We start from the raw sequence: 22848 nt of genomic DNA, 5'->3' as shown, positions 1-22848 counted from the left end.
AAAGAGGCAATAGCTTAGAGTTAGATTTTTAAGTTGCCTAATTCACCCCCCCTCTTAGGCGTCCACGTGTCCTTCAGTCGTCCTCATCCTGCTTTGCCTTGCCTTTGAGGCGGTCAAAAATCACCCCGACTGCCTCCTCGCCTGAGGCGTGGTTGTTGGCGATGTCGAGGAGCTTCTTGGTGGTTCGCGGGCCATTATGTCCTAGCTTGTGAACCCGTGACTCGCAGGTGGTCCTAGATAGGAAAGCTCCTATGACATCGGCATCGGCGACGTTGGGCAGCTTGTTGCACTGCTGGGAGAAGCACCGGATGTAACCACGAAGAGTTTCCCTAGACTTCTATCAGCAGTTTTTGAGATCCCATGGGTTCCCAGGATGCGCATATCAACAGACGTCGTGGTGAATTGACGCGCCTGTTCTTGATGTGAATCGCTAGGTCATGGCGTTCCACTTCGTACGAGGATTAGGCAGAACAGTACCGGCACGCTCGACACTGTTCTTGATGTGAATCGCTAGGTATGGCCCGTCATGGCCATAGGTTACATCGAGGCGTGCCAGCTTCTTTCCTGGTGTTAGAGTTTTGATCCAGGCCCATACGCTTGGACCTGGAGTGGTTGGCGGCGGTATGGGTCCCCGTCGGACGAGACAAAACCCGCGTCCTTGGGATTGGGCAAGACGGAGCACAAACCCAAGGGGTCGGGCGAGACGAAGCCCACAGCCCTAGGGTCGGGCGAGACGGAGCTCGCACCCGAGGGGTCGAGCGAGATGGAGCCCGCAGCCTGGGTGTCGGGCGAGACAGAACACGCACCCGAGGGGTCGGGCGAGACGGAGCCCACGTCCTCGGGGTCGGGCGAGACGAAATCCGCAGCCAAGGGTCGGGCGAGACGGAGCCTGTGACCTTGGGCGAGACGGAGCACATAGCCTTGGGGTCGCTCGAGACCTTTTAATATGTCTCAAGCCATCTAGGGGAGTCAACGTGGGCGTTAACCTCCTTACTTTGGGTATCCCTAATAACGATACCCGACACTAGAGATTATACAGCAATGGTAGCCTGGTTTGGATCCAACAGTTCTAAAGGTAGACAGTGACGTCTAAGAGGGGGGGTGAATTAGGCAACTTAAAATTCTAACTCTAAACTATGGCCTCTTTTTCTAACCCTAGCAAAACCTATGTAAAAGATAAACTATCTAAGTGTGCAACTACGGTTTTGCTAGTGTGCTGCTATCTCTACCGCAAAAGGAGTAATACAATCAATATAAATGCGGAAGCTAAAGAGCAAGGTAGAGATATGCAAACTTCCATTGACGACTTCGATATTTTTACCGAGGTATCGAGAAGCGCGCAAGCTTCCCCCTAATCCTCGTTGGATCCCCTCGCAAGGAATCCCTCGCAAGGGCCAAGCTCATGGTCGGGTAACTCTGTGGATAGACTCGGACCTTCCCCACGCCCAAGTGGGTCTCCGACGTGCCTTCTGACAAGCCTCTCCCGGATGCTCCCCGCCGTCTTCACTATCAAGCTTCCGGCCAAAACGCCGTGGGCCTTGTTCCCTCCGGTACATGGTGGCGACCACACCACAAACGTGGTTGGTGTGATCTCGCAAGACTATAAGCCCCTTCGATGTACAACAATGGTGCGCGCAAGCACTGAGTGGTAAGAGGTATGCAAACCTCACTAAACACTAGGCCTAAACCTAGAGCAAACGCATAAGCGATGGTCTAATCAACCTAAGCACTTCACAAAGCACCTATGCTAATCACCTAATGAAACACCAAGCACTATGCAAGTAAAGATCACTAAAATAGTATATCAACACCCTTGGTATGTTTTCTCAGCTCCACACTCTCATTTGGTCGGTTGTGGGTTGTATTTATAAGCCTCACTGAGAAAGTAGCCGTTGAGGACGAAATCCTGCTTTTCTGCTACTGACCGAACGCTGATCACGTCCTGACCGGACGCGTCCGGTCGTCTCGACCGTTGGAGACGCGAACTACTGATCGGACGCTGCCAGCATCCGGTCACATGCCACCGGACGCGTCCGGTCACATTTTCGCCACTCTGGAATCTCTATACTAGACCGGACTTTGTTGTCCTACGTCCGGTCGATTTTGCCGCCAGCGTCCGTTCGTTGTTGCTGACGCCTGTTTGCCGAGCCTCTTGATCGGAGCGTCCGGTCACTTTCCTCCAGCGTCTGGTCCAGCGTCTGGTCACTTCTGTGAGCTCGTTTCTTCGCGATCTTGCGTACGGCGTGGTGCCTATCTTCATGCTTGGACTTTGCTTGATATCTTGGGTCTTCTATGATCTTGCTTATGGTGTTGATCATCGGATCATCACGTTGCCTTCGTCCAAGTCACGTCTTGCATCCTATTGAACTACAAAACAATCACTTGCAAATTTATTAGTCCAATTTGGTTGTGTTGATCATCAAACACTAAAATCCAAAGTAAATGGGCCAAGGGTCCATTTTCCTTACAAGTTCATTCATCACAAAACAAATTTTACAGAAGTTGCCTCTACCCCCATTTTATATCAAATGAAGTATTTGCTGACAGTGCAAGAGTTTTGAGATTTTCGCAAGTCTCGAGGATGCATTTTGCAGTGTCAAATTTGACAAAAAAAATCATCATACAAATGAGCCTGGAATTTGTTCTCATAAGATTTGGCAGGACTGACCTAAACTATGCTTTTTGGTACAGATTATGCTTTTTATATTTCGTTATTATCAACATGAAGCTAAAACTCTAAAGTTTACTTTTTCTACTAGTTTCTGTGTCCTGAAGACCAGCAGCTCCACGCATCATTAGAAGTCATAAGAAAATCATCAAAAATTTCCTTGCATTCGCATGTCCCCATGGTAGTTAGCCACTTGACTTGAAGGCACAGGTCAATGCGTTGTACGCTTCCACGCATCGTCTGAATTTTTCTTCTGCTTCAGCCTGGAGAATACAGATGTGTTCAGAATTAACATCTTTGATATGGTTAAATAAATCAACAAAACAGAACCAAGCTATTGATTTTGGCTATTTTTACGTTCAATCCACAGTTTCAACAAATCAATTCATTCTATTTGGTATGTTGTGCATTTTGATTTGGCAATGTTAGAATACGAAGGTGCGGGAGCCTATTTGGACTATCCCGCTAGCGCCCTATTGGGCCTTGCGCCCACATGGCTAGGATTGATATGATTGATCTATTATAGGCAAGGATCACCATTGATTGGTTCTGTTTCTATAAGCCAAACCCTACGCCATCCTTGCCTATATAAGTGTACCTTGACACCCTCCATCAATCAATTATATTAACCCCACTTGTTTACAGGCAATGCATGCAAAACAGCTCCTTGAAGATAGCTATTGAAATAGCCACTAAACTTCAGCACCAATCACCAGAATCACACAATGCAAGGATAACACACATACTATGGCACCAACCTGTGAAGGCCCTTGATGTTTGTCGGGGTGCCACTTGAGAGCAGATGCACGAAAACTGCAGAAACACCATGTTGAGAAAGAACCAATTAGCAACCTTGTGACAATGTCACAATGAAGCCCTGCAAGTGCAATGTGTTGTTGTAGGAAATGTTTAGATGACTCACGCAGCCTTAATATGATCCAGCTTTAAGGGGCCTAAAACTGGCAACCCGAGAGAGATCCTATAGCTTCGCAGATCATCATGGTCCGACTCCTCTTCCTCGTCTACATCACTTTCGTTCCAGAATTTTTCCTTTGATTTGTAAGACTGAGATTCCTCCCTCCATTGAAAACCACTAGGATTACTACCAAGGCCATCATTCTCCCCAGGCCAGTACCATGTAAAAGATTTCTTACCACCATAGGTACCATATGGTGTGTCTGTGCATTCATCATCATCATCATCATAGCTTTTCCAGTTCTGCCCACCTAGGTTAATCATCAATGCGCACTTCTTGTCATCCAAATATACAGAAAATAATTTGGAGGTAACAGCAGATCATGAAATGTAAACTTATCCATAATAATAAAAGGTACACAACAAATATGCTAGGGATGGCCATCCGGATGTATTAATGTCACTATGACATATAGAATCCACATTTTAAGTAAATAGTGGAGAAAAAAATCATTAGAAGCCAATGTTCACATGGAAATGTTAATGCAGAAAAATGAAACCAGTGCATATGTAAAAGGTTGGCGGAGCACTCATGTTTTTATATTTTAGTATCCAATCGTCAGTCTAGTATTCTAGATGATTGAAAACATATAATAGTGTTGTACAAAAGAGCACAGGCATTTAAAATTCAAAAATCATTCAAGGTAAACGATTTGAAAGAGCTTACGCTTATTTTTTCCATAGGGATTTTTTCCTGGAGTAGAGCGCTGGACCTTTGATCTGCTACTACCTTTCTGCTTTCTCATTTGTTTGCTACTGATTTCCTGTAGAGAACATCGATGCGTATTTGATGTCATCCATTTTCACAGGGGAGAATATTATCGGTGTTTTGGAACCGGGGGTCCCTCAACCAACGAGTGAATTTGTGCTGCGTGCCCCTAATCCCGGATGGTGATGCAAAGAGACACAAGGTTTATACTGGTTCGGGCAATCGAGGCCCTACGTCCAGTCTGAGAGATCGATCTTGTATTCCTTGCACCTGAGTGCTCGTAGTAGGGGTTACAAGCTAGGTGAGAGAGGGAGCTAGCCCCAGGTCTCGGCGAGGGTGGTGCGGACTGCTTGAGACGTTGTTCCCAAGCAGCGTGGAAGCGTGTGGTTCTATCGGGGCGTTCGTCTTCTTGTTCTCTCCCTTAGAAATGGCCCCAGTCCCTCCCTTTTATACTCTAAGGGAGGATCGGGACCGTACATAGGTTGCTACATAGCGCCTCTGTAAATGGGGTGGCGTGTCCGAGCCCTGTAGCCGGCCACTGTTGTGGTATGGTCGATGGAGTGGCCCCGTCCTTGTCGTGCGGAAGTGACATGCTGGTCATACTCGATCTTGTGCGTCGTGGGGCTCCAGTACGGCTTGATGCAGGACATGGCAGGCGACGTGCTGGTCACCGTGTAATGACGTCGTAGGGAACAGCGGCTCTGCAGATGCCGAGGCCGAGCCATCGTGGGGGGCTCGGTGGTCATGAACCCTCAGGCTGCCGAGCCCGTGAGGCAAACTGTCGAGGCCTTGGGGGAGTTATTGGCCCTGGGTACTGATTCCGAGGCCACAGTAGCCCAGACGTGGCTCCCCATGTTGCGTTGTCCTCGGAGCAGGAGTTGGCAGCACAGTGAGGCATGGGTGTCAACCATGTGCATGGTGGATAGCATAGTGATGGGTAACCCCTGCCCAGTCCGGGGGACGTGCAGGCCATCGCGTGATGACGTCGTAGGGGGTTGTGGCTCTGTAGGTGCCGAGGCCAAGCCATCGCGGGGGGCTTTGGCGGACATGGGTCCCCAGGCTGTCGAGCCCCTGAAGTAAACTGCTGAGGCCTTGGGGGGAGTTATTGGCCCTGGGTACTGATTCCGAGGCCACAGTAGCCCAGACGTGGCTCCCCATGCCGCGTTGTCCTCGGTGTAGGAGTTGGCAGCACAGTGAGGCATGGGCGTCAACCCATGTGCACGGTGGTTAGTACAGTGGCGGGTAACCCCTGCCCAGTCCTGCCTCCTGTCCCATCGGCCATTCTGCTGTACTGTGCCGGGCACGCGGCTGTTGTCAGGGGCAGCAGTTGGCTGAGTTGATGCGACACGACGTTTTGCCAGAGGAACGGGAGAAGGAAGAGGTAGCGGAGTGCTGCCGAGCCCGCCTTGCGCGAGACGGAGGGTCGGTGGCCCGGCCGAGGCTTTTGGCGGGGGATCGGCCGAGACCCGCGGTGAGGGGGCCTCGGGCGAGTCGGAGAATCGGCCGAGGCCCGCGGTGATGGGCCTCGGGCGAGTCGGAGAATCGGCCGAGGCCAGCAGCGTTTAGCTGGTTTCGATCTTTACGAAGTCTAAGCAATCGTTTTTTGGATCTTGCTTAGGGTACCCCTTCTCACGGTATCCGACAGTAGCCCCCGAGCCTTGGGGGGAGTGGAGGCATTCCCCCTGAGGTTCTGACAAGAATTGACTCTTGATAGTTCCTGTCGGGATGGTGTTTTGTTTTCGAGGCTTCGGTGGGTGCGCGCGAGCGCACCCGCCGGGTGTAGCCCCCGAGGCCCTGGAGGAGTGATTTCACTTCTTCAGGGGCTTTTTTCTTTTTCGAGTGAGGCGTTTTCATCGTGTTTGCCGGGCCCGTGGGTGCGAGTTCGGATCGCGGGGCCTCGACGATGTTGCGGAAAGAGCCCCTTAGCCTCCGCCTGGGGCAAGAGGTCCGTCGGGGGTTCCCCCGGCTTTTTGCACGACCCTCGTGTTTCCTTTTCGCTCGGAAGGAGGGGTGGAAGATGCCGTGCTACCCTCGGTGGGTGCGTGCGACGGTATTTCCGGTGAGCTGTTATCGGGTAAGTCCGAGTGGAGGCCCGTACCCCGTTCGCTGGGGGTCGGCTAGCGGTCCGGAGACGCGCTCCAAGAATACCGGAGGGTTTCTCTAGTGGGTGCCGAGGCCGTTCGCTGGGCCTCGGTGGCTCGGTGCCTCCCTACGGTGGGATCCCATTCGGAGACCTCCCTGTCGATCTCGGACACGACACGGGGCGCGCTCGTACAGGCTTGCCCGTAGTCGTCCCTGACTCTTTTGCCCTGGGGCAGCTGTCGAAAACCCCTGGGGGCCCAACCTTCGAACCCCTGGACCGTAACGGGCTCGGTCGCTTGTTTTTATCTTGGGTGCAGGAAGAGCCCCCGAGCCTCCGCACGGAGCGAGAGGGTGGTCAGGGGCCCTCCCGACTTTTTTGTCCGTCTCCCGCACGTCCTTTTCGCTCGGACGGGGGGGCTGTTTGCCGAGCCCACTCGTGTGCGAGCCTGAGCCACTGGGTCTCGGCAAAGTTGCAGGAGGAGCCCCCGAGTCTCTCGCACGGAGCGAGAGAGCGGTCAGAGGTCCCCTGGCTTTCGGTTCGCCCCTCGTGCGTGAGGGTCTGTCCGCCGAGCCCCCCTCGGGTGCGAGCCTAGGTCGCGGGGTCTCGGCGTCCTTTGCAGAAGGAGCTCCCTAGCCTCTGCACGGAGCATGAGGGCCGTCAGGAGTTCTTCCGGCTTTTTGAACGACCCTCGCGCTTCCTTTTCGCTCGGAAGGAGGGTTTGTTTTGCCGAGCCCCCTCGTGTGCGAGCCCAAGTCGCTGGGCCTCGGCAATGTTCTGCAGAAAGAGTCCCTTAGCCTCTGCGCGGAGCAGGAGGGCCGTCAGGGGTTCTCCTGACTTTTTATTCGACCCTCGCGCTTCCTTTTCGCTCGGAAGGAGGGGTGGAAGATGCCATGCTACCCTCGGTGGGCGCGAGCAACGGCATTTCCGGTGAGCTGTTATCGGGTAAGTCCGAGTGGAGGCCCGTACCCCGTTCGCTGGGGGTCGGCTAGCGGTCCGGAGACGCGCTCCAAGAATACCGGAGGGTTTCTCTAGTGGGTGCCGAGGCCGTTTGCTGGGCCTCGGTGGCTCGGTGCCTCCCTACGGTGGGATCCCATTCGGAGACCTCCCTGCCGGTCTCGGACGCAACACAGGGCGTCCCAAGCGTTTCGCTTGCTTGGGGCTCGGCCTCGCGTAGGCTCGCCCGTAGTCGCCCCTGACTCTGTTGCCCTGGGGCGGCTGTCGAAACCCCTAGGGGCCCAGCCTTCGAACCCCTGGACCGTAGCGGGCTCGGTGCCCAGTTCCTTTACCTGAAAGGAATCGGGTGGGGGCTATCCCTCTCCTTACGGCCAATAGCGGCAGGCGCGCCTTTTGAGGCGGCTTTTTCGGGGAGGTGAAACGGCGCCTGTTGTTGCTGCGGTTGGACGCGACGTGGCTTCAGCCGACGGGACGTAACTGCACCCGCAATTAATGAGGGAGTGGGCGCGTGCGGTAAGATCGGATCTGGGTAACCGCAGCGGATTTTCTGGGGGAAACTTCCCCGATTTCGTCGCCCGGTGGTTTCGACTCGTCCCTGCATAAATACGCAAACAGCCTCGCCCTCCCCCTCCTTACCTTTTCCGCGTTCGCTTTTGCTGCCTCCGTGCCGTTGCTGAGAGCATAGAGCGCCGGGGAAGAGAAGGGCGAGGGCGAGAGACCGAAAGAGAGAGGGAGAGAGATTACCGCTGTAGCAGCGTCCTCCGCCGCGCAATGGCTGGTGGTCCCGTCATCCTCCCGGCGGATCCCTGGGAGCGGTCCGACGTCACCGAGGAGAAGCTGCAGTCGCTCGTGGAGGCCGGTCTTCTTCGCCCGATCACCGACCCCGACGAGCCGGAGTGGATTGCTCCGGGGAACGAGTCGGAGCCGAGGCCGCGCGACGGTTACGTGGTGAGCTTCGTCGTCTTCCACGAGCGAGGCTTCGGGTCGCCGGTGGATAGCTTCATGCGGGCACTCCCGCACTACTATGGCGTGGAGCTGCACAATTTCAGCCCCAACTCCATCGCGCAGGCGGCCATCTTCGTCGCCGTCTGTGAGGGGTACCTGGGGATCGCTCCCCACTGGGAGTTGTGGCTCCATTTGTTCCGAGCGACGTTCACCACCAAGCCGGGGGGAACGAGGGGGGCTCGGAAGGCGCAGAGGGCCGGCGGCTGCACCCTTCACGTGCGCTAAGACCGGCAGTCCCTCTACATCCCGGCCCAGCTGTCAACGTCCAACCGCCGTTGGTATGACGGCTGGTTCTACCTCCGCAACGACGGCGGAGGACTTCCCCCTTATACCGGGCGGGTTGTAGAGAGTCAACCAGAGAAATGGGGGTACGGCGTCATCAAGGCCGATCAGCCTAGGCTGGAACCGCTCTTGAGGGCCTTGGGGAAGCTGCGTGACCACGGCCTTTCGGCGGCCGTGGTCGTGGCGGCTTTTCACCGCCGGAGGGTGTTGCCGCTGATGGCCCGGCGGCGGCGGCTGTTCGAGATGACCCCGGGCGATTCGATCGTCGGTGTCAAGATGTCCGCCTTCGCCCTTACCGACGACGAGACCCTACGTCGGGTGAGAGAAGCGGTGGACGGGAAGCCAAGGCTCAATGACTTGATGCCGTTCCCGATGCGCCCGTCGCGGTGGCACATTTCACTGGTAAGTCGGATGTTGCCGAGGCTTTCGCGGCCTTCTTGTCTGTTGTCTTACTTTGTCGTTCCCGCAGGGGATGAGAGACGTGCGAGGCTCCCCGCCGCCCGTTCCCGAGCACGCCCGGCGGCGATCCGTGAACAGGGCGCGTGCCGAGGAGGAGAAGAAGAAGAAAGATGCCAAGGAGGCGAAGCGCACGAAGAAGATCCTCGTGTGCGAAAAGCTGGACGCCCGTCGCCGGCGTCAGAAGCTCGACGGTCTCCCGTTGGAACCGTCTCCCTCGTCGTCGGTGTCGGATTCTTCGAGCGACGGCGGCGGGCGCGAGGTGGGGACGGCCTGCCTGGAGCACCTCCCCGACATCAGGGAGATGGTTCCTAGGGCGCCGGCAAGGAGCCTGACGCCCCTAGGAGGAGGAGGAGGTGTCCCGGGGCCAGTGGCGGCCCGTCCCGGGGCCGAGGCCGACACACCCGAGGCGCGGGTGTCGGAGGAGCGTGCCGTCAGCCCGATGGGTTCGACGGTGGAGGTGGAGCGGGTGACGGTGGGGGCGACCCCATTATCTCCGCGAAGGGTCGAGGAGGTGCCGGGGTCCGACGGAGGCCAGCTGGCACTGGTGGACACCGAGGCCGCGCTGCTGCCACCACCGCCGCCGTTGCAGAGGAGGCTGGCGGTGTCGAAGCGGCTGCATCCCCGTTCGCGGTAAGCGTCTTCTCTGGTGGAGTCCGTAGTACTTCTTGTTTGCCCCTTGGTTGCATGCTGACCTTGGGAGTGTCTTTTCTTCCAGCCAGATGCTTCTGGTGGGAGATCCTCCCTTGGCGCCCCGTAAGGCGCTCAAGGTGAACGTTAGCTCCTCCGCCCATCAGGCAGCGGAGGCGCAGGCTGGCGTGCGACGCGGCGCGGCGTCGGGCGAAGCTGTTTCGGAGGAGGCGGCTGCCCAGGAAAAGGGGGCCGAGGCGGCCGCGGAGCGAGTGGAGGAGGAGGAGCCCATGCCTCGCGATGTTGTGGGTCTTGGGGCGAAGGAGGCTGGGGCGTCTGCTATTGCCGAGGCCATTGAGGGTGAGGCCGGAGCCCCCAAGACCTCCGACGCCCGGGCGGTGGACGCCGGGGCCATCGAGGTAGAGATGGCGGAGGCCAGAGCCCCCGGGTCCGTCGAGACCGAGGCGATGGAGATGGAGACGGAGCAAGTTTTGGCGCCGCCCCTGGTTCAGGCAATCTCGTCTGATGATTCCTCCCATGGGAAGGAGGCGGCGGACGTCGAGGCGGCTAGTACCGTGGAGCAGCCAGTCCCAGATCCCGCCGAGGGGAGTTCGGCTCTTGTCCGGCTACGGCCCGAGCCTCGTGGGTGGAACTTCCCGCGTGTTTTCTGGTGGAACCGGGCTGACCCCGAGGGGGAGCCCGTGTTCGCCCTTGAAGATACCGCAGAGGGGGGGCATTGGGGCACCCTCGAGCAGTACCGCCAACTGGCAGTGCGGTCGCTGCAGACAGCGATGACTATTATGGGTCAGGACTTGCCCGGTGTCACGCGGGTAAGTACTTTCCTCTCTCGTGCCGCATTGTTTTCTCTCCGAGCCCCCTCGCAGTGTTTGACGTGCGTTTTTTGTTTTGCCTTCTTAGGAGCTCGAGACCCGATCCCTTGGGAAATCGGTGTTCCTGCGAAATGAGAGGGATATCTGGGACCAGCTCCGGCGCCAAAAGGGCCTGCTTGCCGATGCCCAGGGGCTATTGTCGGCGTGGAGTGCGGAAGTGGAGGACCTCCGCCTTCGTTGTGCTGACATTCAGGCCGAGTTGGCCGCGGCTAAGGAGCAGTCCGCCCCTCTGGTGGCCAAGATCAAGGAACTGGAGGAGGAGCGAGACTCCTTCAGGCTTCGGGCCCAAGAAGCGACGGCCTCTGCTAAGGAAACAGCCGGGCAGCTGGGTGCGGAGCAGAGCGAGCATCAGGCGACGAAAGTCGCCTTAGCAGAGGCTACCAAGGCGGCCGAGGCCTCTCGGGTCGAGGTCTCAGCCTGGAAGAGCAAGGCCGAGGGTAAGTTCCGCTGGACCATGTTCCTCGCTCCATTTGCTCTGGTTCGCGTTTGACTCCTGACCCCTCGTCGCGACGTAGATCTGGAGAAAGAGGCCTCCCAGGCGGCTGAGGCCTCCGTCGCAGCGCAAGCAGCGCTGGATGTCGAGGTCCGGGAGCACGAGGCGCTGCGCAGCGCTGTCCGGACCGCCTGCGAGGCTCTGGACGTTGAGGAGGTCCAATCAGCTAGCTCCCTTGGGAGCCGCCTGATTGCGTTGAGCGGCCACGTCCGCGAGAGACTCCGAGGGGCGTTGCACACGGGTGTCAAGCGCGCCCTGGCCGTTGTCTCCTCGCACTACGCCATCAACCTCGAGGCTGTCAGCGACGGCTATGTGTTGCCAAAAGATGACGAGGAGGCTGATGCAGAGGTCGTGAGGCTGTTGGAGGCGGCCGAGGCACCTGGCACAGCGTTGGCTGGTCTGTTTGAAGAAGAGGTGGTCCTTCCCGCGCCAGCCGCCGATCCTTGAGCTTTGACCTGGCCCAAAAGGGGTCATGTAACCGGATCGAGTTAGTTGCCGTATCGTGACGTTTTTGTGGCCGTCGAGGCCCTTAAAGTATTTGCGTATGTGGGTCTTTTAACCGTTTCTGTTCTACTTCGAGCCTGTGCCCTCTGTCTCGATCTTGGGAACCCGTAAAGAATTTCCTCGGAACCTTATGCCGTCCTTTGGCGAAGGGTGGTGAGGGAGCTGCCGTAGCCCAGAGGCGTAGGCCGTTCTCACGACTCGACCGGCCCTTTGGACTCGAGACAAGCTTTTGGTCTTTGGGTTTCTTGTGAAGGTCCCGTCGGAGTGCGAGAGAGTTTGGCGTAGAAATTTTTTGAAAGACCATTAACAAATGGTGTTCGGGACTTAGGGGGTTCCCCCTTTCTAGCCCCCGAGGGAGGCCCGGCTTTGCAGAGGCAGAGCCGAGTCTCCCTTATAGCGCTATTGTGACGTCGAGCCCCTATTGATAGACAAGCTCTCTGTACAGAACTTCCTCGGAGCCTACGCTGTCCTTTGGGTGAAAAGGTGGTGAGGGAGTTGCCGTAGCCCGGAGGCGTAGGCCGTTCTCACGGCTCAGCCGGCCTTTTCACCTTTGAGACGATCGTACGGTCCTTGGGTTCTATACAATCGGCTTGCCTATAAGGGGGGTTTCTCGAAAAATTATAACAACTAAGAACGCTTCTTTATTGCATTTCGAGAAACAATGTAAACAACGTTTGGAATTTTAAGGGTAGAAACGACGTAGCTGTTCTATGTTCCAAGCGTTGGTGAAGATTTCGCCCTTCTCGTTGGCTAACTTGTAGGTCCCGGGCTTCAGCACTTGAGCGACGATGTACGGCCCTTCCCAGGGTGGGGTCAGCTTGTGGCGGCCCTTGTTGCTCTGCCTCAGTCTCAGCACTAGGTCGCCCACCTTCAGGTCTCGGCTTCGGACGCGCCGGGCTTGGTAGCGTCGTAGGGCTTGCTGGTACCTGGCCGAGTGTAGCAGCGCGACGTCTCGGGCTTCCTCCAGTTGGTCGAGGGCGTCTTCGCGGGCAGTGCGGTTGCTTTGCTCGTTGTACGCCTGTAGCCTCGGGGAACCGTATTCTAAGTCAGTGGGGAGGATGGCCTCGGCTCCATAGACCAGGAAGAACGGTGTGAATCCCGTGGCTCGGCTCGGGGTATTTCTTAGGCTCCAGATGACTGACGGGAGTTCGGCAAGCCATTTCTTGCCAAACTTCTTCAACTGGTTGAATATCCTTGGCTTAAGGCCTTGTAGGATCATGCCGTTGGCACGCTCTACTTGGCCATTCGTCCTTGGGTGTCCTACGGCCGACCAGGCCACCCGGATGTGGTGGTCGTCGCAGAACGTTAGGAACTTGCGACCGGTGAATTGTGTCCCATTGTCAGTGATGATGGTGTTAGGAACCCCGAACCTGTGGATGATATCCGTAAAGAACAGCACCGTTTGCTCGGATTTGATCTGAGTGATCGGACGAGCCTCGATCCATTTGGAGAATTTGTCGACGGCTATCAGCAGATGGGTATAGCCCCCGGGTGCCTTCTGCAGAGGCCCAACCATGTCCAGCCCCCACACAGCGAATGGCCATGTGATGGGGATGGTTTGGAGGGCTTGGGCCGGGAGGTGCATCTGTCGAGCGTAGTACTGGCATCCCTCGCAGGAGCGTACTAGCTTTGTGGCGTCGGCCACCGCGGTTGCCAATAGAAACCTTGGCGGAAGGCGTTACCCACGAGCGTCCGAGGCGCCGCGTGGTGCCCGCAGACTCCCGCGTGCAAGTCCCAAAGTAAGGATTGGCCTGCCTCGGTGGTGATGCATCGTTGGAGAATACCAGATGGGCTACGCCTATACAACTCGCCGTCGCAGAGGACGTAAGTCTTGGCGCGTCGCGCAAGCCGTCGGGCCTCCGATCTGTCCGCAGGAAGCTCTCCCCGAACGAGGCGATCAAGGAAAGGGACTCGCCAGTCCGTTCCTTGGTCGACCTTGGGAGGCTCTGCGTCAATCGCCATGGCCTCGGGCTTGGCTGGCGAGGTCTCGGTGGTAGAGGGGGCCTCGAGCCCTGCGGTGGGCTCGGTCGATGGGCCTTCTTCTATCGCCGAGGCGTAGTCGACGGATGGCTTGTGGAGGTCTCTGGCGAAGACGTTTGGGGGGACCGGGGTCCGTGCCGACGCCATCTTTGCTAGTTCGTCTGCGGCCTCGTTGAACTTTCGCGCGACGTGGTTGAGTTCGAGGCCGTCGAACTTGTCCTCCAGGCGACGTACTATCGTGCAGTACGCCTTCATTTTGGGGTCATGGCAGCTTGACTCTTTCATCACCTGATCGACGACGAGCTGCGAATCACCCCGTACTTCGAGACGCCGCACTCCAAGTTCAATGGCGATTTGTAGGCCGTTGACAAGGGCCTCGTATTCGGCCACATTGTTGGAGGCGGCGAAGTGAAGCCGGATCATGTAGCGCATGTGTACTCCAAGGGGCGAGACCAGGAGCAGGCCCGCGCCAGCCCCAGTCTTCATCAGAGACCCGTCGAAGTACATGGTCCAGCATTCTGATTGGATTTGAACGGGTGGCAGCTGTGTGTCGGTCCACTCGGCTACAAAGTCGGCCAGGACCTGTGATTTGATTGCTTTCCGAGGCGCAAAAGACAAGGTTTCCCCCATGAGTTCAACAGCCCACTTGGCTATTCTACCCGAGGCCTCCCGGTTTTGGATTATCTCTCCCAGAGGAAAAGACGACACCATAGTCACCGGGTGGGACTCGAAGTAGTGACGCAACTTGCGTCGAGCCAAGACTACGGTGTAAACCAGCTTCTGGATGTGGGGGTAACGCGTCTTAGTCTCGGAGAGCACCTCGCTGATGAAGTAGACAGGTCGCTGGACGGGTAGAGCATGTCCCTTCTCCTGCCTCTCGACTACTACGGCCGCGCTGACCACTTGGGTTGTCGCGGTGACGTAGAGTAAGAGGTGCTCGCCCTCGGTGGGCGGAACCAGGACGGGGGGGTTGGTGAGCAGTGCTTTGAGCCTGGCGAGGTGGCTCGGGAGAAGGACTGCGGTCCTCTTCACTGTCGTAGCGACCGCCTCGGTGTGGGTGGTATCCCCGGGCGGCTCCGTCGTCGTGGCGCCGTCGCCTGCCAACTACCTCGTGGTCGCCTTGTACCTCGCGTTGGTGTCCAGGTCGGTCGCGCACCGAGGGGGCCCTGTTGACCGTCGGCGCGCGAGCGGGCTCGGGACGGACCGAGGCATCCTGGCCTTGGCGAGGTCGTGCCGTGGGTTGCTCCGAAGTGCCTCCGCGCCGGCGGGAGGCGGAACTTTCGGCCTGCTGCACTGCTGCGGTCTCGAGGAGGTCGCGGAGCTCTCCGCGGACCCGTCGCCCCTCGGTGGTGGAGGGCTCGGGCATTGCTCGGACCAGCATCGCAGCCGCTGCGACATTCTGGCTAGCGCGGTTAAAGATTGGGGGCGGCTCATCCCCCTCGTTGTCGTCGATACGGTGATAGACGTTGCGGGCCCTCCGTCGGGCTCCTCCGCCCTCTCCGCGCTCTTGCTGCTCCTGCTCGAGAGTGTCCCGTAGCTGTTGCAGAAGGAGTCGGTCTTGTTCAACCTTGGCTTGGAGCTCGCGGAGCTGCTCCAAGTCTGGGCGTCGATGCTCCATGCGGACGGGATTCTCGTTCCGTGCTGTCGGGGCTTCGGGACGCGGAGGTGTGGCATCGCCCGCCCCTGCTCGGGGCGGGGAATGGTTGCCTGTCCTCTCCTCCTCTTCGCCCGCCCTTGGCATCCCGAGCCCGACGTGGAAGCACTCACGGGATGGATCGTGAGTCCCCTCACCGTCGGAGTCGGAATAGCCGAGGCAGTAGTCGCTTGCGGCCAAGAATTGGCGCAAAGCCCCAGGGTTGTGGAATTCGGAGAAATCCACCCCGGGCCATGCCTCGTCCTCGTCCGAGGGGTCGGAGTGGGTGCTCAGGTCGAGAGCGAAGCGCTGGCGGCGTTCCGAGGGGTGCTCGTGAGCGGCAGCGTAAGCGTAGGCATAAGAGGTGGCGGCATTTCTCAACCCAAAGGGGTATGGGGACGGGGCCGTCTCCAGATTCTGCCCCGCCGGGGTCGGCTCTTCAGGGAGTGGCGGAGAGGGGTTGGACGACTGGGCATCGCCGTAAGCCACCGGCGATTTTCCTTTGTCCAGGCTCAGGTCAGACAGGTCCCCAGCCAGGGACCCCGTACCAACAGCTGGTCGTAGGATATCGGCGGGGAGTGGCGTGCCGCCCCGGGCTCGCGTAGCGTCGGGGTGGCCTTGCTCGCGCCGTGCCTGGCGAGCGTGGCGAGAGCGGCCGCCCGGGCGCCGCCTGCGCCTGGGCTGTCGGGGCGCGACTTCGTCGTCGGACGGTGGGGTTCGAGGAGTGAGGAGCACCATGTCGTACTCATGCCCTAGAGACATGAACTCTAGGCTCCCGAACCAAACTATGGTGCCGAGACGCAATGGTCGTATGTGGTCTGCCATCCGGAACTTGCTAGGATGACGAAGCTGACACGCAGACGCCCCTACCTGGCGCGCCAACTGTCGGTGTTTTGGAACCGGGGGTCCCTCAACCAACGAGTGAATTTGTGCTGCGTGTCCCTAATCCCGGATGGTGATGCAAAGAGACACAAGGTTTATACTGGTTCGGGCAATCGAGGCCCTACGTCCAGTCTGAGAGATCGATCTTGTATTCCTTGCACCTGAGTGCTCGTAGTAGGGGTTACAAGCTAGGTGAGAGAGGGAGCTAGCCCCAGGTCTCGGCGAGGGTGGTGCGGACTGCTTGAGACGTTGTTCCCAAGCAGCGTGGAAGCGTGTGGTTCTATCGGGGCGTTCGTCTTCTTGTTCTCTCCCTTAGAAATGGCCCCAGTCCCTCCCTTTTATACTCTAAGGGAGGATCGGGACCGTACATAGGTTGCTACATAGCGCCTCTGTAAATGGGGTGGCGTGTCCGAGCCCTGTAGCCGGCCACTGTTGTGGTATGGTCGATGGAGTGGCCCCGTCCTTGTCGTGCGGAAGTGACATGCTGGTCATACTCGATCTTGTGCGTCGTGGGGCTCCAGTACGGCTTGATGCAGGACATGGCGGGCGACGTGCTGGTCACCGTGTAATGACGTCGTAGGGAACAGCGGCTCTGCAGATGCCGAGGCCGAGCCATCGTGGGGGGCTCGGTGGTCATGAACCCTCAGGCTGCCGAGCCCGTGAGGCAAACTGTCGAGGCCTTGGGGGAGTTATTGGCCCTGGGTACTGATTCCGAGGCCACAGTAGCCCAGACGTGGCTCCCCATGCTGCGTTGTCCTCGGAGCAGGAGTTGGCAGCACAGTGAGGCATGGGTGTCAACCATGTGCATGGTGGATAGCATAGTGACGGGTAACCCCTGCCCAGTCCGGGGGACGTGCAGGCCATCGCGTGATGACGTCGTAGGGGGTTGTGGCTCTGTAGGTGCCGAGGCCAAGCCATCGCGGGGGGGCTTTGGCGGACATGGGTCCCCAGGCTGTCGAGCCCCTGAAGTAAACTGCTGAGGCCTTGGGGGAGTTATTGGCCCTGGGTACTGATTCCGAGGCCACAGTAGCCCAGACGTGGCTCCCCATGCCGCGTTGTCCTCGGTGTAGGAGTTGGCAGCACAGTGAGGCATGGGCGTCAACCCATGTGCACGGTGGTTAGTACAGTGGCGGGTAACCCCTGCCCAGTGCTGCCTCCTGTCCCATCGGCCATTCTGCTGTACTGTGCCGGGCACGCGGCTGTTGTCAGGGGCAAGCAGTTGGCTGAGTTGATGCGACACGACGTTTTGCCAGAGGAACGGGAGAAGGAAGAGGTAGCGGAGTGCTGCCGAGCCCGCCTTGCGCGAGACGGAGGGTCGGTGGCCCGGCCGAGGCTTTTGGCGGGGGATCGGCCGAGACCCGCGGTGAGGGGGCCTCGGGCGAGTCGGAGAATTGGCCGAGGCCCGCGGTGATGGGCCTCGGGCGAGTCGGAGAATCGGCCGAGGCCAGCAGCGTTTAGCTGGTTTCGATCTTTACGAAGTCTAAGCAATCGTTTTTTGGATCTTGCTTAGGGTACCCCTTCTCACGGTATCCGACAAATATGTTTCCGAAGAAATAAAAGAGTAAGAAGAATTCACATGTCAACCACGTGTATGAGCTGGACTGTGGTACAACTAGAGTCAGAAGAATTCACATGTCCAGGACTGGTACACCTAGAGTCAGAAGAATCCACATGTACAGTTATACCGGGACAAAGCATTGAAACAGGGTGGAGAATACAGGTCCAGAAGCTAAGTCCATTAGTGGAATTGCTTAGAGACAAGCTCACAAGTCTGCAAGTAGAAAGAAATCCACGAGTAGGAAAATGGTCACCAAGACAGTACCTGACATGGGCCGCCATTGAGCAGAAGCTTCTTGAGGGCGCTCTTTGCATCCCCACGCTTTTCACGGACAGCGAAACGGATACGAGGCTGCCCAAAATAACCGTTAGGTTCCAAACGATTCAAGAAAAGCTGATGCCACGGTGGATTGCATGTGGTTCAGGAGCAATGATTGTAGCTTTGGGTCGCATTGGGCGGGTCTTGCAAGTCAAAAACTTATAGTTCCATACACAAGACAAGAAACTTATAGTTCCTTTATTCAACTGCTTGTTAAGAATTCCAAATATATGTGAACTAACAGCTCGCGGAGTGATAGCGTGCAACATTTACACTTGCAAACGCACATCTTGTTTAGAAGGAAATGCAAGTTAAGTTGTTCCCATTGTCTACTGAAACTGAAACCTGAAATTCCAGGGATGGTGTGCTGACACTGAAGGTTTTTGCGTCGCAGCTTCCTAGACTTAAATCCCCCTTGCATCTACTACTATAAGGAGCCAAATCGAGTAAGTAAATATGCATGCATGGTGGGGATGAGGTTACTAGGTAGGGGCTTACCGTGGATTTGGAGAGCGCTGGAGCGGAGGAGTGGAAGGCCGGTGCCGCCCACGCCGCCGCCGCGCCCCTCCGTGCGGGCCGCTGCTGTCAGCATCCCCTCCAGCCCTCCTCCCTTGCCTACGGCGGCGGCGCACGGCGACAGGGAAGAAAAGAGACCGATCCCCTCTCTAACCTTTCTTCTTCTGTAATACAAATCGATCGGGCCGCACACTTTTGATCCAACGGCTGACTGGGGGCAAGTGTTTGCAGAAAGGCCCCTCACGATCAATTATTTTGCGAAGAAGCTCTGAAGCACGCAGGGCGTTTCTCTTCCCTGGAGGAAAAAAAGAGCTTGAGCGCCCGGACGTCCGGACATGCCTACAGCGTGTTTCTTCTATGTCCACGTGGGATTCGCGCCGCCTTGAACGTCACGATCATCGAGAAAGACAGGGAGGGGTGGCAGATGCCCAACCAGCGTTAGGAGGAGGAGACGACATCGAGGCGAGGCAACGGAAAGTAAAGAGGGACATGTAACACCTAATCTACTTTTAAAACATCCAGATGCAACACTTGCGACATACGTCTGAAAGCAAATGAAACACTTGAAAAATGTATCTGAAACACTTGCAAAAACATAAGAAAAACACTTGAAAACAATTATAAACATACGCAACATCCAGATAAACACTTGCAACATATATGTAAAACATATGCAACATCCAAATAAACACACTTGCAATATACGTCTGAAAAAACAGATGAAACATTGGGGATAGAAGCTTGCAACATACGTGTACAAACCATTGCAACATGTACAACATCCCGATCAACTTTTGCAACATCCGCATGAAACATTTGAAACATACTTGTAAAACATCTAAAACACTTCAAACATACGCTTGCAACCTGCGCTTTCAGCGCAATGTCACCTTGCTGCTTGAACGAATGGAGACTCGTCGCTGCGGAGCTCAACGCCGGCGCGGAGGTCGGTGATGGCGCATGGAGCTCGTGGCGACGCGGCCACTCGCCGGCAGGTGGAGTGCGGTTGTGGCAGGAGGCGCGAGTCCGGGGAGGAGGCGCGCGCAGATCTCACATAGCCCGCCGCGTGGAGCTCTGCCCTATCTAGATCTGACCCCGGTAGCGACCTCTCGGCACTAGCTAGCGGCTCACTCAGGCGGTGGTGGGACAGAAGGGTGGGAAGCGAAGGGGTGCCTGTGTCGCCGGCGGGGGAGCGCCGCGACACGCCACATTGGACTGGGCGGTCTGGTCCGTCTGTCTAGACGGACGCCCTATAGGAAGCATTACCGGAAAATTATGACAAACTCGAAAAGAGTAACAACAGGCCAAATGGGTTGTTTGGATCCCATGATGAAAACTAGACTTTTTTATATAGAACAAGTTTGAGCCCAACAACCAGCAGCAATACAATGTTTGGATGCCCTAACTAACTTGGGATTATCTAAAACAAAGTTCTCCACAACCTAGAAAAGTGAGGCTTAACAAAAAAAAACAAATTCTGTTTTTATGATTTCGTAGAGAATTGGCTTACGCAAAATATCTCAATTGTCAACATCCAACAAATCTAGCAATCATTCTACATCTTGGGTACAAAGCCGGCAATGGTGTATATAAATTAACTATTAAATAAATTAAAGATTTAGATCAGAGAAAGTGCTATCCCTGCTCCGGTCACATGTTGCCTCCTCTATACCCAAACAAAGAAATATTCAAACACGGAGTAACAAACTAGCCAACCACGATTTGTTTTTTTTTTCCCGAAATTTCAAATAAGGGATTTGCTAAACTTTATGTGCCTAAAATTTAGTTTTCTTTCGGGTGATGGTTATTAAATATATTTTAAACTAAAATTACAGTTTTAGTTCGTTGTAATTTCTGTAGACACAATATGCAATATTTGGTTTCGAGAATAAAAAACCCTGTTATACAAAACCACCAACATGACAAAATCTGATATGTGTTTGCACAAAAACAATTTAACAATTTACAATTATTTATATAGTCAGGCAAGAACAAAATTTTGATATGTTATGACACAGACAAATAGTAAATCACAAAGTGACTGTTAACACTGGATTTTGGTCGATTCTGGAGGATGACAGGTGGACACGCATGCGGGAAGAAGGGTATTCGGCAAACAAAACAAGCGGTCGGCTAAATGCTTGTGTGGTCGGTTACTCCAGAAGGCAGTGACTCCATTCGGGAAAATAGAAGATGGCAGGCGAGGCCGATCGAAAAGATGAAAGTTGTAATAATAAAGGACTCTAGGAGTTTAGGGTAAGGAATCGTAAGTTTCCAAGTTTGTTTAGAAGTTCCTTTGTAAATCGTAGTCTTCTAGGACTCGTGTTTTGTCTAGGGTATAAATATTGACCCTCGACCATTGTAATAGGGGTTCACAACCAAATCAATACAACCGGCCCCGTGCCAACTTTCGAGTCCTTTTGTCGTGTCGTCGAGTTCTTCGAGAGGAGTCATCGATCCGTCGACCTCCGTAAGTTCCGACAACCTTGTTATCATGTTTAGTATCATGCGGTGGATTTAGACGTGATGCAAGTAGTCTTGTTTGTTTTCAATGATCGTGCGGCAGATCTTTGCTTGACAATCAAGAAGTCTTTGCTTATGCTTTGTTATTGAGTAGATACCGTGCGGCAGGCGTTTGCTCAATATGCTTAGTGAAAGCAAGACAGTTATCGGCTCTATTAGATACGGCAAAATCTAAATAGATTCATTAAGTTACCCTGTGTTGCATGTTTTAAATATTTCATATATTTGTAACACACTTTCTGCCCAATCTAGATTGATATTATTCGGCCCTCTCTTGTGGTTTTATTCGTGCTTCAATGATCATTACTGTCATATTACCTCTGCAAATAGATAACATGCTCATAATGGCTAAATTATTTTAATCTAGATTGTTACATGTTGTGGGTTCATGCATGATAATTACGTTTAAGCTTTGACGGCACTAGGTGTCGTGCGGCAGATGCAGGTTTTAGATTAGTTTAATCGTGTTTATTTGCACGTTCCTTCTTCATGGATCCCAATTCGGCTGGATTGCTGAGCTTGGTTATGCATTAATTCGCAATTAATTTCACTTGTTCAAACATGTCTTCCCATGCACATGCATTCGGCAATCGGATCTTTACGTGTGTTCATCTTACGATTAGCTGAATGGTTTATAAACTTGTTGGCAGACAGCTTCCTATAGTTGTATGTCGTTGTAAGTGGCTTCAGGGCCGTATATATGGAACTGTCTGGTCTCACCTGACATGTTCCGGTCTGGCATTTAACTGTTTATCCCTTGTTAGTTCTTTCAGGTCAAACTGACTGGCACGCTTCCGGGTCACGAAGCACCCGGGAACCCGATTGAAGCCACGCTTTCCGGCTTGCTGTGTGTGAGGCACAGTGCATCACATTTTGTGTCAACACATGTCATGTTGAACACAACCTAACACTTAGTAGGCCAGATAAGTCGTTCTGACCATGAAGCCTAGTAGTTCGACTCAGGCTGGGAACCGGGGGGTCGTGCGCATTCTGGAGGAAGTAAAGATGTGCTTGGGGACATTGGCGTGAGTCCAAGGGGTCATGTGCTTAAAATTCCTACACTTCCAGGCAGAGTGTCACCCTTGAGGATGCGGCGCTGTCCGGACCCATGACTCTGGAGTTGTACCAAAGGTGACTTGATTGCGACCCTGACGGGGGAAGCATGGTTTGTGTTAGGAATACCCTTCCAGCTAGATAAGAAATGATTCGAGTCGCCATCTCTCCCGGATAGTGAGAACTTGACTGAGCAGCGGCAACGTAGATTCACTTAATTTAACGATATGGTTAAATGGAGGATGATGATAATGTTGCCACAGTTTATACCTGCTATGGTTAATAATGTTTGCATCTTAATCAAGTGATTGCTTAGTACATGTGCTAATATAGATGACAGGTTAATGGCTAAAAGTCACTGCTAGCTCTGGTTAAGAGTTGATCATTATTACTTATTGTTTTCCGCAAAAAGAAAGTGTCAGCCAGATCCACTAAATTAAGCTATGCATGATCCTTGGTGTCATTTATTTTTGGTTTCCGACGGGTAAGTCTAGCTGAGTACATTCTTGTACTCAGGGTTTATTCCCTCTTGTTGCAGATGACCTGCTTTATCAGGGCTTCTGTAAGTACTGTCTCCATTCGACGGGTGACGAAGACTAGATCACGGGCATGATCTCTATTTATCTTATCCGAATGCTTTTGTGAGATGTGATCGGCATGCTGGTACTTGTATTTGAATCATGTGTGTGAGTTAAACTATTTGCTTCCGCTACTTTACAAGACTGAGTTTGTAATA

General features: G+C 55.0%; 1 protein-coding gene and 1 pseudogene across 1 annotated transcript; both read right to left on the bottom strand.

Annotated features, from left to right (window-relative positions):
* Window positions 1-2358: 2358 nt before the first annotated feature.
* Window positions 2359-18599, bottom strand: LOC136531726 (uncharacterized; the record flags this gene model as incomplete). Its single annotated transcript, XM_066524379.1, has 6 exons — window positions 2359-2931; window positions 3427-3481; window positions 3591-3894; window positions 4311-4407; window positions 17967-18053; window positions 18519-18599. Coding segments are annotated over 6 exons (702 nt in total), but the record flags the coding sequence as incomplete, so codon positions are not given.
* LOC136531728 (uncharacterized) lies at window positions 13148-14197 on the bottom strand (annotated as a pseudogene).
* Window positions 18600-22848: the final 4249 nt, after the last annotated feature.

Source organism: Miscanthus floridulus, unplaced genomic scaffold (genome assembly GCF_019320115.1).
Source record: "Miscanthus floridulus cultivar M001 unplaced genomic scaffold, ASM1932011v1 fs_422_6_7, whole genome shotgun sequence".
NCBI classification, from domain to species: domain Eukaryota; kingdom Viridiplantae; phylum Streptophyta; class Magnoliopsida; order Poales; family Poaceae; genus Miscanthus; species Miscanthus floridulus.
Note: the sequence above shows the minus strand (reverse complement) of the source record. Positions and strands in the feature narration are given on the sequence as shown.